At 41.5% G+C, this 12,631-nt stretch overlaps 2 protein-coding genes across 2 annotated transcripts; both read left to right on the forward strand.

Moving 5' to 3' along the window:
* Nucleotides 1-43: 43 nt before the first annotated feature.
* Nucleotides 44-4,822, forward strand: calhm3 (calcium homeostasis modulator 3). Its single transcript, XM_037782068.1, has 5 exons — nucleotides 44-432; nucleotides 556-844; nucleotides 1,530-1,657; nucleotides 1,734-1,861; nucleotides 3,366-4,822. The coding sequence occupies exons 2-5, from the start codon at nucleotides 558-560 to the stop codon at nucleotides 3,813-3,815; spliced, it is 993 nt and encodes a 330-aa protein (XP_037637996.1). The 5' UTR covers nucleotides 44-432; nucleotides 556-557; the 3' UTR covers nucleotides 3,816-4,822.
* A 1,723-nt stretch (nucleotides 4,823-6,545) lies between these two features.
* LOC119495512 (calcium homeostasis modulator protein 2-like) lies at nucleotides 6,546-8,971 on the forward strand. Its single transcript, XM_037782069.1, has 3 exons — nucleotides 6,546-6,821; nucleotides 7,107-7,726; nucleotides 7,814-8,971. Exons 2-3 carry the CDS (start codon nucleotides 7,175-7,177, stop codon nucleotides 8,228-8,230), a joined length of 969 nt encoding a protein of 322 aa, XP_037637997.1. The 5' UTR covers nucleotides 6,546-6,821; nucleotides 7,107-7,174; the 3' UTR covers nucleotides 8,231-8,971.
* The last annotated feature ends 3,660 nt before the right edge of the window (nucleotides 8,972-12,631 follow it).

Here is a 12,631-nt window from a genome sequence, read left to right on the forward strand (position 1 = left end):
CCACGTCCTGCTTCACCTTTGACCTGCTAGCCTGCACAGTTTTTCTGCGCTATGAGGGATTATTATAATTATACTATATTATACTATTATTAGTCACATTTCACTTTTTTGGTTTGACCTGATGGCAATCTCTCTTGTCTGAATGCTCATAACCACAAGTGGTGTTTGATCTACTGTACAGTCCCATACGCTTTGAAGTTGACTTTCAGGCCCGGTCATGACAGACAATTCAGCCCTCCAAGGAACTCTACTGCTGCGGCTGCTTTTCTCTCTGTAAGCCTGTGATGTGAGGCAGGGTGTGGCCACGCAGCTCTGTCACCTGCTCAGGTGTATTCATGCATTCTCAGACTCTCTCTGGATCACTGCAGGTGAAGCTCAGGTTGTTTACTGTAAAGACTTTTTTCTTCACAAAGGATTAGTTCATATTGTGAGGTAACGTGAACTGTAAATTAAATACATTTTTACAGAAGCTAAAACATTTTGTAACGTAATTTATTATTGGAACTATTTCTGTTATTTTGAATTATCATCTTGCTGTTTCTTTGTATATTTAAGCTATGGAGCGTATGAAGTTGGTCCTGCAGTACTTCCAGTCCAACTCTGAGTCCATCTCCAACGGTATCTGTATCATCCTGGCCTTGGTCAGCGTCAAGCTCTACACCAGCTTCGACTTTAACTGCCCGTGCCTCCCTCAGTACAACAAGCTGTACTCTATGGGGGTGATGATCGTCCCGCCCATCATATTTTTTTTCCTGGGGGTCCTGGTCAACCGACACACCGGCGTCATGATGGACGAGTGGATGAGACCCGTTGGGAAGAGATCCAAGAACCCGGCCGTGGTTAAGTGAGTCTTCATATGGAAAATAAATCACTGACTGTAAAACTAGTATCATTTTCACGGTCGTCATCTTGTTTTGAATGACGGATAGATCTTCTTATTGACTTTCCTCTTTCAATCTAGTCCAGGGGTCAACAACCTTTACTATCAAAAGAGCCATTTTAAGCAAAAAAAAAAAAAAATCTGTAATATATTAAAATGCCATAAGACCAACAAAATTTGAAAACTTCAGGATTTTATTCATTTTCAAACACACACAGACACACACAGGTATTATATTTTATATATGTTCTGTTGTATCCATATATTTTATTTTTTATGAACTATTTTATGTCTTAGATTCTCATTTTTTTAATTGCGCGATTTTCTTTTGACACATATTTAATGAGCATTGTTGGAGGGAGCCTGAGATCTAAGACTGCTTCTCTGTAATTGTTGTGGATATGAAAATAAATAACTTGGAACTTTGAGGTATTCCTTTAAATCCAGTATTCATTATGCTCTATAGATGATCCAATATCAAATTTAGCAAAATGAATAAAATGACTGCATAATGCTGCTGATGCTATGCAACCGTGTTTCTCTCCTAGTTTATTTGTAGCAGGAAACCCGTGACGGGCTAAAAGGGGGTATTTGAGGGTCAAGCTGTATAAAATGTGAGGATGAAAACGGGTCCTTGATCTCCCTGCAGGTACCTGTTCTCAGCGATGCTCCAGAGGGCCCTGCTCGCCCCGATGGTTTGGATCCTGGTCACTTTGCTGGATGGAAAGATCTTCATCTGTGCCTTCAGTGTTAGTGTAGACCCTGCACTCTTCTCAGGTATCAGCAAACACATATTCAATGAGTATTGTTTGCACATTATTGGTACGATCTATTATGTAGTATTTCTCCTCAGGTTGGCCCAACAATACCGGTCTGGATGTGATCAAAGTGATGGCAAAAGTGCCCTGTAAGGAGGACGTTATCTTCAGGAACAGCTCCTTCCGCAAAGCAGTCTCTCGTTACGTTCGCTGCTATTCACAAGTAAGCTGTTAGAACCTCAGCATGCATACACATCCTCACGAAGACCTTCAATCAGCGGTGTGCTCTGTCAGATCAGGGTCAGGGTTCATTTACCACACATACCTGGTCTGATCAGAGGGACACTTAAAGGGTAACTCAACCTGGACCCTATCTCTTATGTTAAAAATGGGGAATAGTTTATTTTCACTGTTTATTTCACTATAGAAGTATAGAAGTAAGCCCAATGTGAGTAACGCCCTCTACCGTTTTTCTGTGGACAGAATTCCTTCGTTTGTTAACACGAGTCTTTTATTCTTAAATATTTGAGTACTGGCTTTTAATTGTGGAATATTGTTATCATTTATAAATGATCACACACTTCTTAACCTTTTTATGTCTAAAATAAATATAAATGAAATTTATAATGAAATAAAGTGGCCATTATGAAAGGTAAACTCTATGTAGAGAGATGGCTGGCTGCAGCAGCGCAGCAGCAGTAGCAACGCTGTCGGTGTGGACACCACACACGGGAGAGATGCAGCGGTTCAGCGAGGTAGCGTCACACGCTGCTCATATAGGCAGTGTGGTTCGGCGTGAGAGTCATAAGAGCGACTATTCTGATCATATGTTTCACTTCCTCCTCGGTTATGTCCTCAAATGTAGTTGGCAACTGTAGAATTATGGTCTTAATCATACCTGACAACCAAAATCTTTGAAGTTTGACTTGACAAAAATGGAAAAAACAATCCCTTAACTTGGTGAGTAGCCTACAAAGTTGTCATAACTGATATATTAAAATAGTTAGGATAAAAGTATGAGGAAAAAACACACAAACACATGCTATACATGCGCCCATCCTCAACCCTGCAAAAACTGACTTCCACATTAAATGCTGTGGGCTTTAGGGGTGTAAATCACAAGTTTCATCACAATACAATATTATATTGATTCTTTGGACAACTCTATATATATTTGCTGATATCACAAAGTCTGCCACGATACGATTTTGATTCAATTCAATTAAGGGGCCTGCGATCGATATGAGACGATATCATACACCCATTTAACATAGTCAGTTACATTTCTATTAACTCACAAAAAGCAACTAAAATCTGATTTTGAAAATGTTATTACTGAGCTCCTCCAGACATTTAAATAAAAAAATAATCTATTCTTTTTAATAAAAACAATCAATATATAGTGGGAATTTCAAAATAAAGGCGTATCTTAAAAATTATGATATGTATCGATATTTTCACTTTGCATCGAGGATATTGAATCGTTGATCATTGAATCAATATATCGATCCACATCGATGTATCCTTACACCCCTTGTGGATTTAACATTTGAGGCTGCAGTGTTGGAGTCATTTGTAAAAGACACACTGTGCACACACACTCCCTCCGTATGAGGGAGTATCATGAACAATGGGTGCCACTGACTGGCAGCTCTTTGTGCGCTCGTCGTTGCTGCTGATTGATTGCTTTTGATGGCTTTGTGTGGCTAACTCCTTGTCCTGTGTAGGCAGTTGGCTGGTCCATCCTCCTCTTCCTGATTGTACTGGGCGCAATGGGACGCCTCATCAAGCCCTACTTTGACGACCACGCCACCTCCCTGCAGACGCGCTACTGGAGCAACTACCTCGACGTGGAGCAGAAGCTCTTCGACGAGACCTGCGTCCTACACGCTCGCGACTTCGCCCGCAAATGCGTGGTGCAGTTCTTTGAGGACATGAGGGAGGACGACGTGCTCCGTCTTCCCCACCCGCTCTTCATCGCAAACTGCCGAGAGGAGTTCGAGGATGAAGAAGAGGAGAGACTTCATGGGGTGTCAAAGCAAGAACAGGTGGACCAGCTGCTCAACAAGTGGTACTACAGTAAACCTGAGCTGGACGTCACCAGGATAGCCCACAGACCCCGGACGTGTGTTACCTGGGAGGACCGGGACGGGAAGACTTTATACTCCGATGTCTAGGACTCACTCAGTGCTGTATCGCTGCAGGATGAGTCATGTCATGATGATCAGTTCACTAACTGTTGTCAGCTCATTAAATGTGCGTTATCAGTCGTTATCAGCCTCATAGATATGAGTCAGTAGGGGCCTGCTACACCTACTACTTTGTAAAAGTGAAACCCGTTCTTACCATAGACTGTATGAAATGTGGACGTAGTCTCCGTGACGTCACCCGTAGGTCTCTGAAGAGTGGTTGTGAAGCTCAAAGTGGGTTGCTCTGTCCGTCGCCATCTTGGCAGTGACGACACAGCCTAACTCATGGCTAATCCAAATAAAGAGCAAAGAGGTGGAGTTGAGGCAGACAGCTAGCAGCTAGCGACCTGAGATGGCACCCATCTATCACTCAAAGCGGCCTCGCCCTCATTATGTCGACCTTTAAGCCTTAATATAATTTAAACGGGTGAGTTACATAGAAATTCAGCCCCGTACAGTTGTCATGAACGGAGATACTAGCTATAGCGACCGAAACCTTATTTTTGTACCAGGCTGGAAACGTGTTTATTTCTGCTGTAAAGTTATCCATTTTAACATGGGGAGGGAGGGGGTCTATGGTGATTGACTCCCTTTTGGAGTCATCACAGGACCTAATCATGAACTTTCAGTCAGGTGATGGCAGGCGGTTCTACATGGGTGGAGATGGTAACCTCGTCTCTGTTCAAAGATGGCCTCTGGTTTCAGATATGAATGACCTCATCATGAGCTTATACGCTATAACTGACAGCTGTGATTGAGGTCTCTGACTTGATTCTTTTGTGTTCTGGACTACTACTAAATAGTTGCTCTTAGGGGCAAACCATGTTGCAAGCCTGATTTGACTGTTAGGGTGCGTTCTGGCTGGTTTTGCATACAGGTTGTTGACGTGGAGCTCACCCACATGGATTGATGGAAACATGCAAATGGACATTCGGAAATAAATAACTTTCACACAAAGACTCTACTTCTTTTTATATAGTTTTCATTAAAGGGGAGCTATTATGCTTTTGTGTTTGTTTTTTTCCTTTCCTTTAGTGTGTTATATAGTTGTTTTGTGTGCATGTAAAAGGTCTGCAAAGTTACAAAGCCAACACTAAAGGGAGTTACTCTTCCCCGCAGAAACACTAAACTGCCTGACACGCCTCGCTTGAAGTCCTGTCGCTTCCACCAAAGAATGTTTTCTCATTGTCAAAGCTCTTCATTTACTTCTGAAAGCAAAGCCATTTATTGAGGATATATGAGTTGCATGACATAGCATAATTCAAACCATATTCAAGTAGATAGCAGGATAGAGGGGTGATTTGAGCCCGTGGGGAAGTTGACCCAGCCCTTGTTTCTAGGCAACCACAGACCAAATTGGTCATGTGACCACATATGGAGAGTCATCTACTGAATCTGTGATGAAGAGATGCCCATATCACAAGTGGTAAGCACATTAAGGTTAAAAAACATGTTTTTTTTCATTGTTCAAGGAGTCATGATTCTTGTGTCAGAACAATTACAGACAAATCTGAAAAAATCTCACGTGTGTTAGTGCTTTAGGAAGTTACAATATGAGGCTATACTGTTAGTGTGATGTTAGCTCTAAACTGCTGGATGATACAGGTTTGTTAAAGCTGCAGTGGGTAGAAATGGAGCAAATACGATTAGAAAAAGTTATTTTTATGAAACGGTCACTATATCCTGACAGTAGTGCATGAGACAGGTAATCTGAAAAAAATCATGTGCTCTCCGGTGTCCTCCGGTGCTCCTAATGGCATCTGCAAGATTACACAGACTGTAATCGGGCTGCCGCATCACCCTAAAGGGGTTTATTTCACAACAATGACCCGCTAGCTGTACATTATCCCGCTTATTAAATGGCTAATTATTTAAGAAATCAACAATTTGACACAGAAACGGGCCGCCAGAGTCGATATCAGAACTGCGGCCATAGCAACGGCCTGTTATAAAGAAACAACAGACTGTCAAATGTCGTGATTGACCAATCAGCATCGAGTATTCAACAAAGCCGCGTAATAAATATACTTACTGTATACTTTTCAGTATAAGCCAAGTATACATGGACTTTTCTGTATACTTACACACTCAGACTTTTCTGTCTACTTGTCGGTATAAGCCAAGTATACTGAAGTATAGTTTTGTTAAGTTTAACTCTGATAGGTACATAAAAATTAATCTGAAAGCAGACTCTCTTATTTTAAGTTTAAAAGAAGTATACTAATAGCATACTTGAATAAACTTATTTTTTTGTGAGGCTGAACTCCCCCCACTTTCTCCTACAGATGAGTAACACATCAGAGGAACAAGACTAAAAGCATACAGCCATACAAGCGTCTCTGTGAGGCTGTATTTAACATGCTCACTGTGACGATACTAATGCTGCTATGCAGCTAGGGTTTCATGTTTGTCGTCTACGCTTTTAGTGTTGGCAAGCTATCAGTTGCTAATTAGATCAGGTTACAGCAGGGAGAGTGGAGGAGGAGGAGTGGCAACGGCTCCAGGTGGAAAAAACAACCTTTAGGGATTCTTCCTGAAAGGGAAGGAACAGTAAGAAGTTTGCCTAACTTTTCAATAATGGTTGAAATTGCCTGCTGATTTATTTGCTTTCCTTATTTGTAAGTGCCGGTCTAGCTGTTGGGTTGAGCCAGAGTCAGACCAGCCATCTGGGGCAGGCTCTCAGTTTCTGGGCTGGACTAATTTTTTTGTCATGTTGCCGTGAGAGCAACATGTGTTTTCACTTGCAGAGCCTTTTTTTTCCACTAGAGAGGAAACCGAAGGGGCAGATCCTGAGTGAGTCATCACTGGTGCCCGCCGACAGACTGCTTCCACAGACTCAAAGTTGCTCGCAAAAAAGAGGGACTTCTCTCTCCTCAAAACATTGATAAAGTTGATTTTATGTTTTGGACTTTTCCTCAGATGTTATTGCACTGGATGCTGAAAATGGATTACAAAGGCTGATTCACATGTTCTGCCTCAGGACACTGCTAGAGCGTGAGTTTGCATGACTACATACTTTGTTTTCAATCAAGTGGCAGGGTTTATTTTTAGAAAACATCAATGGCAGTATGTTTTCCTCCGTCTCCAGCTTCTTTTTTGATTGATCATTGCTATAAGTGCTTAAGTGTGACACTCATTTTCTGCAACTAAACTGAATCCATTCAATACCAAACAGTCATTCACACTTCAGACAGCAATAATCAAAGCGTTTGTTTGGAACAGAAAATTCTCTTAAATTAATAGTTTCGTATTTATTTCCCCTTTTCTCTCTCACTGCAGCCTGACATCGCTGTAAACCAACTCACAGCTCTTCATTATTATTCTCAGTAAAGTCCCGACATCCCAACATGGCTGCATATGCCCTCGTCACAGAGAACTTTAAATTTGCGTCCCTCTTCTTTAAGAGTAAAGATGTGATGATCTTCAACGGTCTGATCGCTCTGGGCACTGTGGCCAGCCAGACTGCATACAATGTTTTTGCCTTTGAGTGTCCGTGTTCCTCTGGGAGGAACTACCTCTACGGCCTGGCTGCCATCGGTGTTCCAGCGCTGGCGTTTTTCCTCGTCGGAGTAATGATGAACAAGAACACCTGGGACCTGGTCTCTGAGTGTCGGCTCAGAAGGTGCCGGAAGCTGTCCATCGCCGCGGCCTTCGCGCTACTGGGAACAGTCTTCGGTCGAGCTGTGGTGGCTCCGATAACGTGGTCGGTCATCTCTTTGCTGCAGGGCCAGGCGTACACGTGTGCATTCAGTGAGTTTGTTAACTCCAGCACGCTACCGGGCTTCCCCCCGGATCAGGGGTCAGAGGTAATGGCGAAATTCCCGTGTCCAGGAGGTGTTCCGACAGAGCTGCAAGTCTTCTGGCCTGAAATTGAGCGACGAATGAAATACGAGTCTCAGGTAGTGGAGTATTTTATTCTGTTTTTGCCTTAGAAGAACCTAAGATGTTGACATCACGACTTCTGACCTCTTGTGACCTCTTTTCAGCTGATAGGCTGGCTGGTGGTGGCAGGATTGTCTCTGATGGTGTTCCTGATGCTGTGTATAAAGCGCTGCACCTCTCCACTTGGCTACCGGCAGGAGGAGTACTGGGACGACTACCGCCACAACGAAAAGACCCTCTTCCAACGCACGGCAGCTGTCCACGCCCGCATCCTGGCCGCGGAGAATGTTAAGACATTCTTTGGCTTCGTGGCGCTAGAGAAGGAAGAGAAGGAGCAGCTGGCCGAGCAAGAGAGCGTGAGACCTATCTGCAGCACTAACTGGAACAGAGTGACCGGCGTCTACCTCTACAGGGAGAATAATGGACTGCCTCTGTACAGCAGACTCAACAAATGGTCCACGTACAGCCTGGAGAATAACGAGGAGGCCATGGAGAAAGAGATGGACGTGCTGATCAGCTGACAGTATTCTTCTGGAAGGTGGTCCAGTGACCATAAAGGTGTCAGTGTGCTTCAATCACAGTCCAACCGCCTCCCTCCACTCCTTCCCTATTTCAGAACTTTCTCAGACAATTAGTTGCCTAATGTTCTGAAACAGACAATCTGACAATCACGCACACTATTTCTTTACCTTTAGGCGTATTTGGACGATACTTCATAAGACCCAGTTTGTTTGAAACATACTTTAGTTACAGCCCAGTCGCCAGAATCTGCAAACCACAGACACGTTGAATGTCGACGTTTTTGCATTCGGGCAGAGCAAGTGACCCAGTACAACGAGCAACGCGCACAAAGTGAAGTACTGAGCGACCGTTATTGAAAGTTAATGTGGCTTATTATTGTTGAATGCTCGATTCTGATTGGTCAATCACGACGTTCTACGGTCTGTTATTTCTTTATAGCAGACCGTTGCTATGGACGCAGTTCTGATGTCGGACTCTGGAAGACCGTTTCTGTGTCAAATTATTGATTTATTAAGTAAGTAGCCATGTGATAAGCGGGATAATGTCCAGCTAGCGGGTCATTGTTGTGAAAGAAACCCCTTCAGGGCGGCGGCGACGCGCATTGAGTTCAGTCTTATGCATGCCAAGGGTAGAGTACGAGCAGGGAGGCATCTGATTGGTTCTTTCCAAGCGGACCGAAAGGCAGTGATTGGTAGACGTTTTTACAGGATTACAGCAGCTATAGATGACGGATCTTTTCCGGTCCTTTTTCAGAGCTCATCAGTAATGGATCACTGTCGGGGTGTAAAGGCCATTTCAACCAATATAACAAATAGTGTATACTGGAGAACATCGTCAACACTGCCTTTAAGAAATCAATAATTTGACACAAAAACGGTCCTCCAGAGTCTGACATCAGAACTGCGTCCAGTTGACAAAAACAGTATAGATAAGTTTCATTTGCAGATCATTTTTTTTTAGGTGGGCCTTCCTTTTAGATGGCTAAAGTACGTTTTGCTGCCGGTCCCGTCCACAGCAATACATCGCTTTGCTCTGCCCGTACTCCTGTCTGCTTCTCCAAACTGGGGGGCGTGCCGACTGCCATCTACTGTAGGTAATACACTGACTATGGATAAGTACCCGTTTACACCCCCAACTATACCTTTAATAGGGGTTTCATGGTGCCCAGTATTTCCCCCTTCAACTCTGTTGGTGCCATCATTCGTTATTTCAATGTTGGAACAAGCAGGTACAGAATCTATGTTATCATGTTGTCATGCATACAGTATGGACAATTATTTATTTTCTGTGATATATTTTTAGCTGTTAAAATACATGATACGTTTTGAGAGAAAATCAGAGTTCTCAGGATGTCATAAAATATCCCACTTTCATATGAGTGTATATATGTTGTTTTTGGCATTCATACAGTATTCTCTGAAGTAATGATTACCAAATGTACCACCTTTTTTTTTTATATACTTATTTACAAATATAAAATTGAATAAAAAAATCCAGTTGTACAGGGCGTTGAGCTGGTAGGTAATTTTTCAGCAGATCCTTTCATGCACAACTGTACATTTTAATGTCTAAGGTTGAATAACCTGTAAAGAAAATTGATTTTTAAAATGTTTTCGAGGCATTTAAAAACAAATTAGAAAGTGTTGTTGTTGTAAAAAAAAAAAAAAACGTACTTGTAAAATGAACCTATAGTAGCCTTATTAGATGAATCTGGCATTATCTTACCTTTGGATGAATTCTGTATGAAAAGGTTATTAAAAGCTTATTTTATTTTGATAGCTAAAATCTCATATGCCCCCCCCACCGGCCCCCCTCACTGATGATTGATGGACGTGATTCCTCAAGTAAGATTTTGCCAAACAAAGTGATCGATAGTCTCTTTACAAATGTTTTATATCCTATGCAATTCAGCAGGAAATTAGCTTTTCATAGACCTTTTATCAGATCACAATAGTCTGTAATGAAGAAATAGAAACTACGGATCTCGTATTTTTCTTTACTTTATGGTGTGATACGTAGTCCATGATTGGCTAGAATTACCGGTATTGACGATAACCGTGATATTTAAAAAGATATCTATATATATATAGATATCTTTTTAATAATAGACATATGTAAATATTGTGTAAATCATCCAGCACCTCTTAAATCATTTTATATGTACAGTTATAGTTACAGTTGGTTATGGTTATTTTGATTGTAATTAATTTGCCAAAAAAAGAGACAAAACGCACAATAAACAAAGTTAAAGATGAATTTGACTGATCAAGTCAAGTTTCAAGCTTCTTTATTCGTCATATGCACAGCAATTACAGCAAGCAGTCGTTGGCAAAAAATATCTTGGGTCACAGGTACCCTTCAACAATGCTCATTCAAAATGTATGTATATATATATATATATATATATAAACTCTGAAAAAAAGTTTGGAAATTTGTGTTTTGTCGATTACTATCAGTAACAAGGAAAAAACAAGACATTTTGGCAATTTTACACTTTATTCATTTAATACACCGTCAGGAGCCTCAGTAGCGGGTGGAAGATCCATACGCAGCCACAACAGCCTGGCACCTCCTCCTCATGCTGGTCACCAACCTGGTCACACGTTGCTGTGGGATGGCGTTCCATTCCTCACACCAGCTTCAACTTGTCCTATCGCGCGGGCCTTATCCAGATTAGACAAAGTTGGAATGCTGATGCTTGGAGCAGACAACCAATGATCCCTTTAGTAGGGCACAGTACCCAGCACAGTATACTGTATATATATACAGAGGTGTAAACAGAGATGTATGTATAGAGAAGTCATAAATATATTAGGGCTGTCAATTGGTTAAAATATTTAATCACGATTAATAGCATGATTGTCCATGATTATTCACAAATTAATCACACATTTTTTATCTGTTCAAAATGTACCTTAAAGGGAGATTTGTCAAATATTTAATGCTCTTATCAACATGGTAGTGGACAAATATGCTGCTTTATGCAAATGTCTGTATATATGTATTATTAGAAATCAATTAACAACACAAAACAATGACAAATATTGTCCAGAAACCCTCACAGGTACTGCATTTAGCATTAAAATATATGCTCAAATCATAACACGGCAAACTCAAGCCCAACAGCCAGCAACAGCTGAAAATGGCCACGCCAGTTTTTCTTTGTCAAAATGTAGCACAAGTTTGTTATTTAACCTCCTTCGCAACAAGCTGGTATGACATGGTTGGTACCTATGGATTCCTTAGGTTTTCTATTTTCATATAAGATAAAATATTAAGATAAGATATTCCTTTATTAGTCCCACAGTGGGGAAATTTGCAGTGTACAGCAACAAAGGGGATAGTGCAAAAAACAAGAAGCATCGGTAAAAAGCAGATACAACACGATGCAAATAGCAAAACGAATATGAAAAAAAATAGGAACCATTTAAATAGAAGGAAATATAAAAATAGGAATAATATAAACAAGGGGAAATATTAAAAACAGGAACAATATATACAGTATTGACTATTACCAGACTATTAACACAATTGTACAAGTGGACAAATTATATTGCACAGTGAAATATGATGCCAGTATTAGCCCAACTTGCACCAAACAATCATTAAAAAGACAGTTAATTGACATACAAATACTGTTAAGTAAAGCAGATGTTAAAACTAACATTAAGGACAATACATGCACAAAACCTCGCAAGAATATTGGGATTTAAGTAACACAGGGAGACATCTGTACAGTATTGAAAAACATGTAGGAGTTGGTGGAATATGTAGCGTGAGCCCAAAGGAAGAGATGGTCATCACCTGTCTGAGAATACGACATACAGGATTAAACCAAACACTTCATAGAGTAGGTATAAGCTTCCAACTGGACTATGCACACACTGTAATAAACTGTCAAGCATGTTCTAATAGAGTGCAACAGGTATGACACAGAAAGAAAGGGAATTAATATCAGGATTAAAGGGACTGTTTGTAACTTCTTACACGTATAAATCACCCGGGTCGGTGTCCCATGCGCGCTCACGTGTGGCTACGCTGTTCAGACAAGACTCCAACACAAACTACACGGAAGCACCAAAACCGCAAAGTTACAGTATATCTAGTGTAGCTTTGGTCTCCAGAGCCGGAGTCTCTACTGTACTCTGCTCCGCTGCCTTCTTGCCTTCACTCAGCTCGCTCCACCTCACGTGCATGTGCACACACTACACACTGCAGAAAACTTCGTAGCTCTGAGAATATCTAGTGAATGTACAGTGGACGTTTGTGCAGAAATAACTGCTGCAGCTCCTCCAGACCAACAGAGGTTTTCCGTGTCTTGTGAAGTGACGGGGCTCCGCAGCGAGAAACGTTATCGTCTCCGACCGGGTGCCAGTGTCTTCCCTGTTCCCTCCAAAGCC

The sequence above is a fragment of the Sebastes umbrosus genome, chromosome 10 (genome assembly GCF_015220745.1).
Source record: "Sebastes umbrosus isolate fSebUmb1 chromosome 10, fSebUmb1.pri, whole genome shotgun sequence".
NCBI lineage: Eukaryota > Metazoa > Chordata > Actinopteri > Perciformes > Sebastidae > Sebastes > Sebastes umbrosus.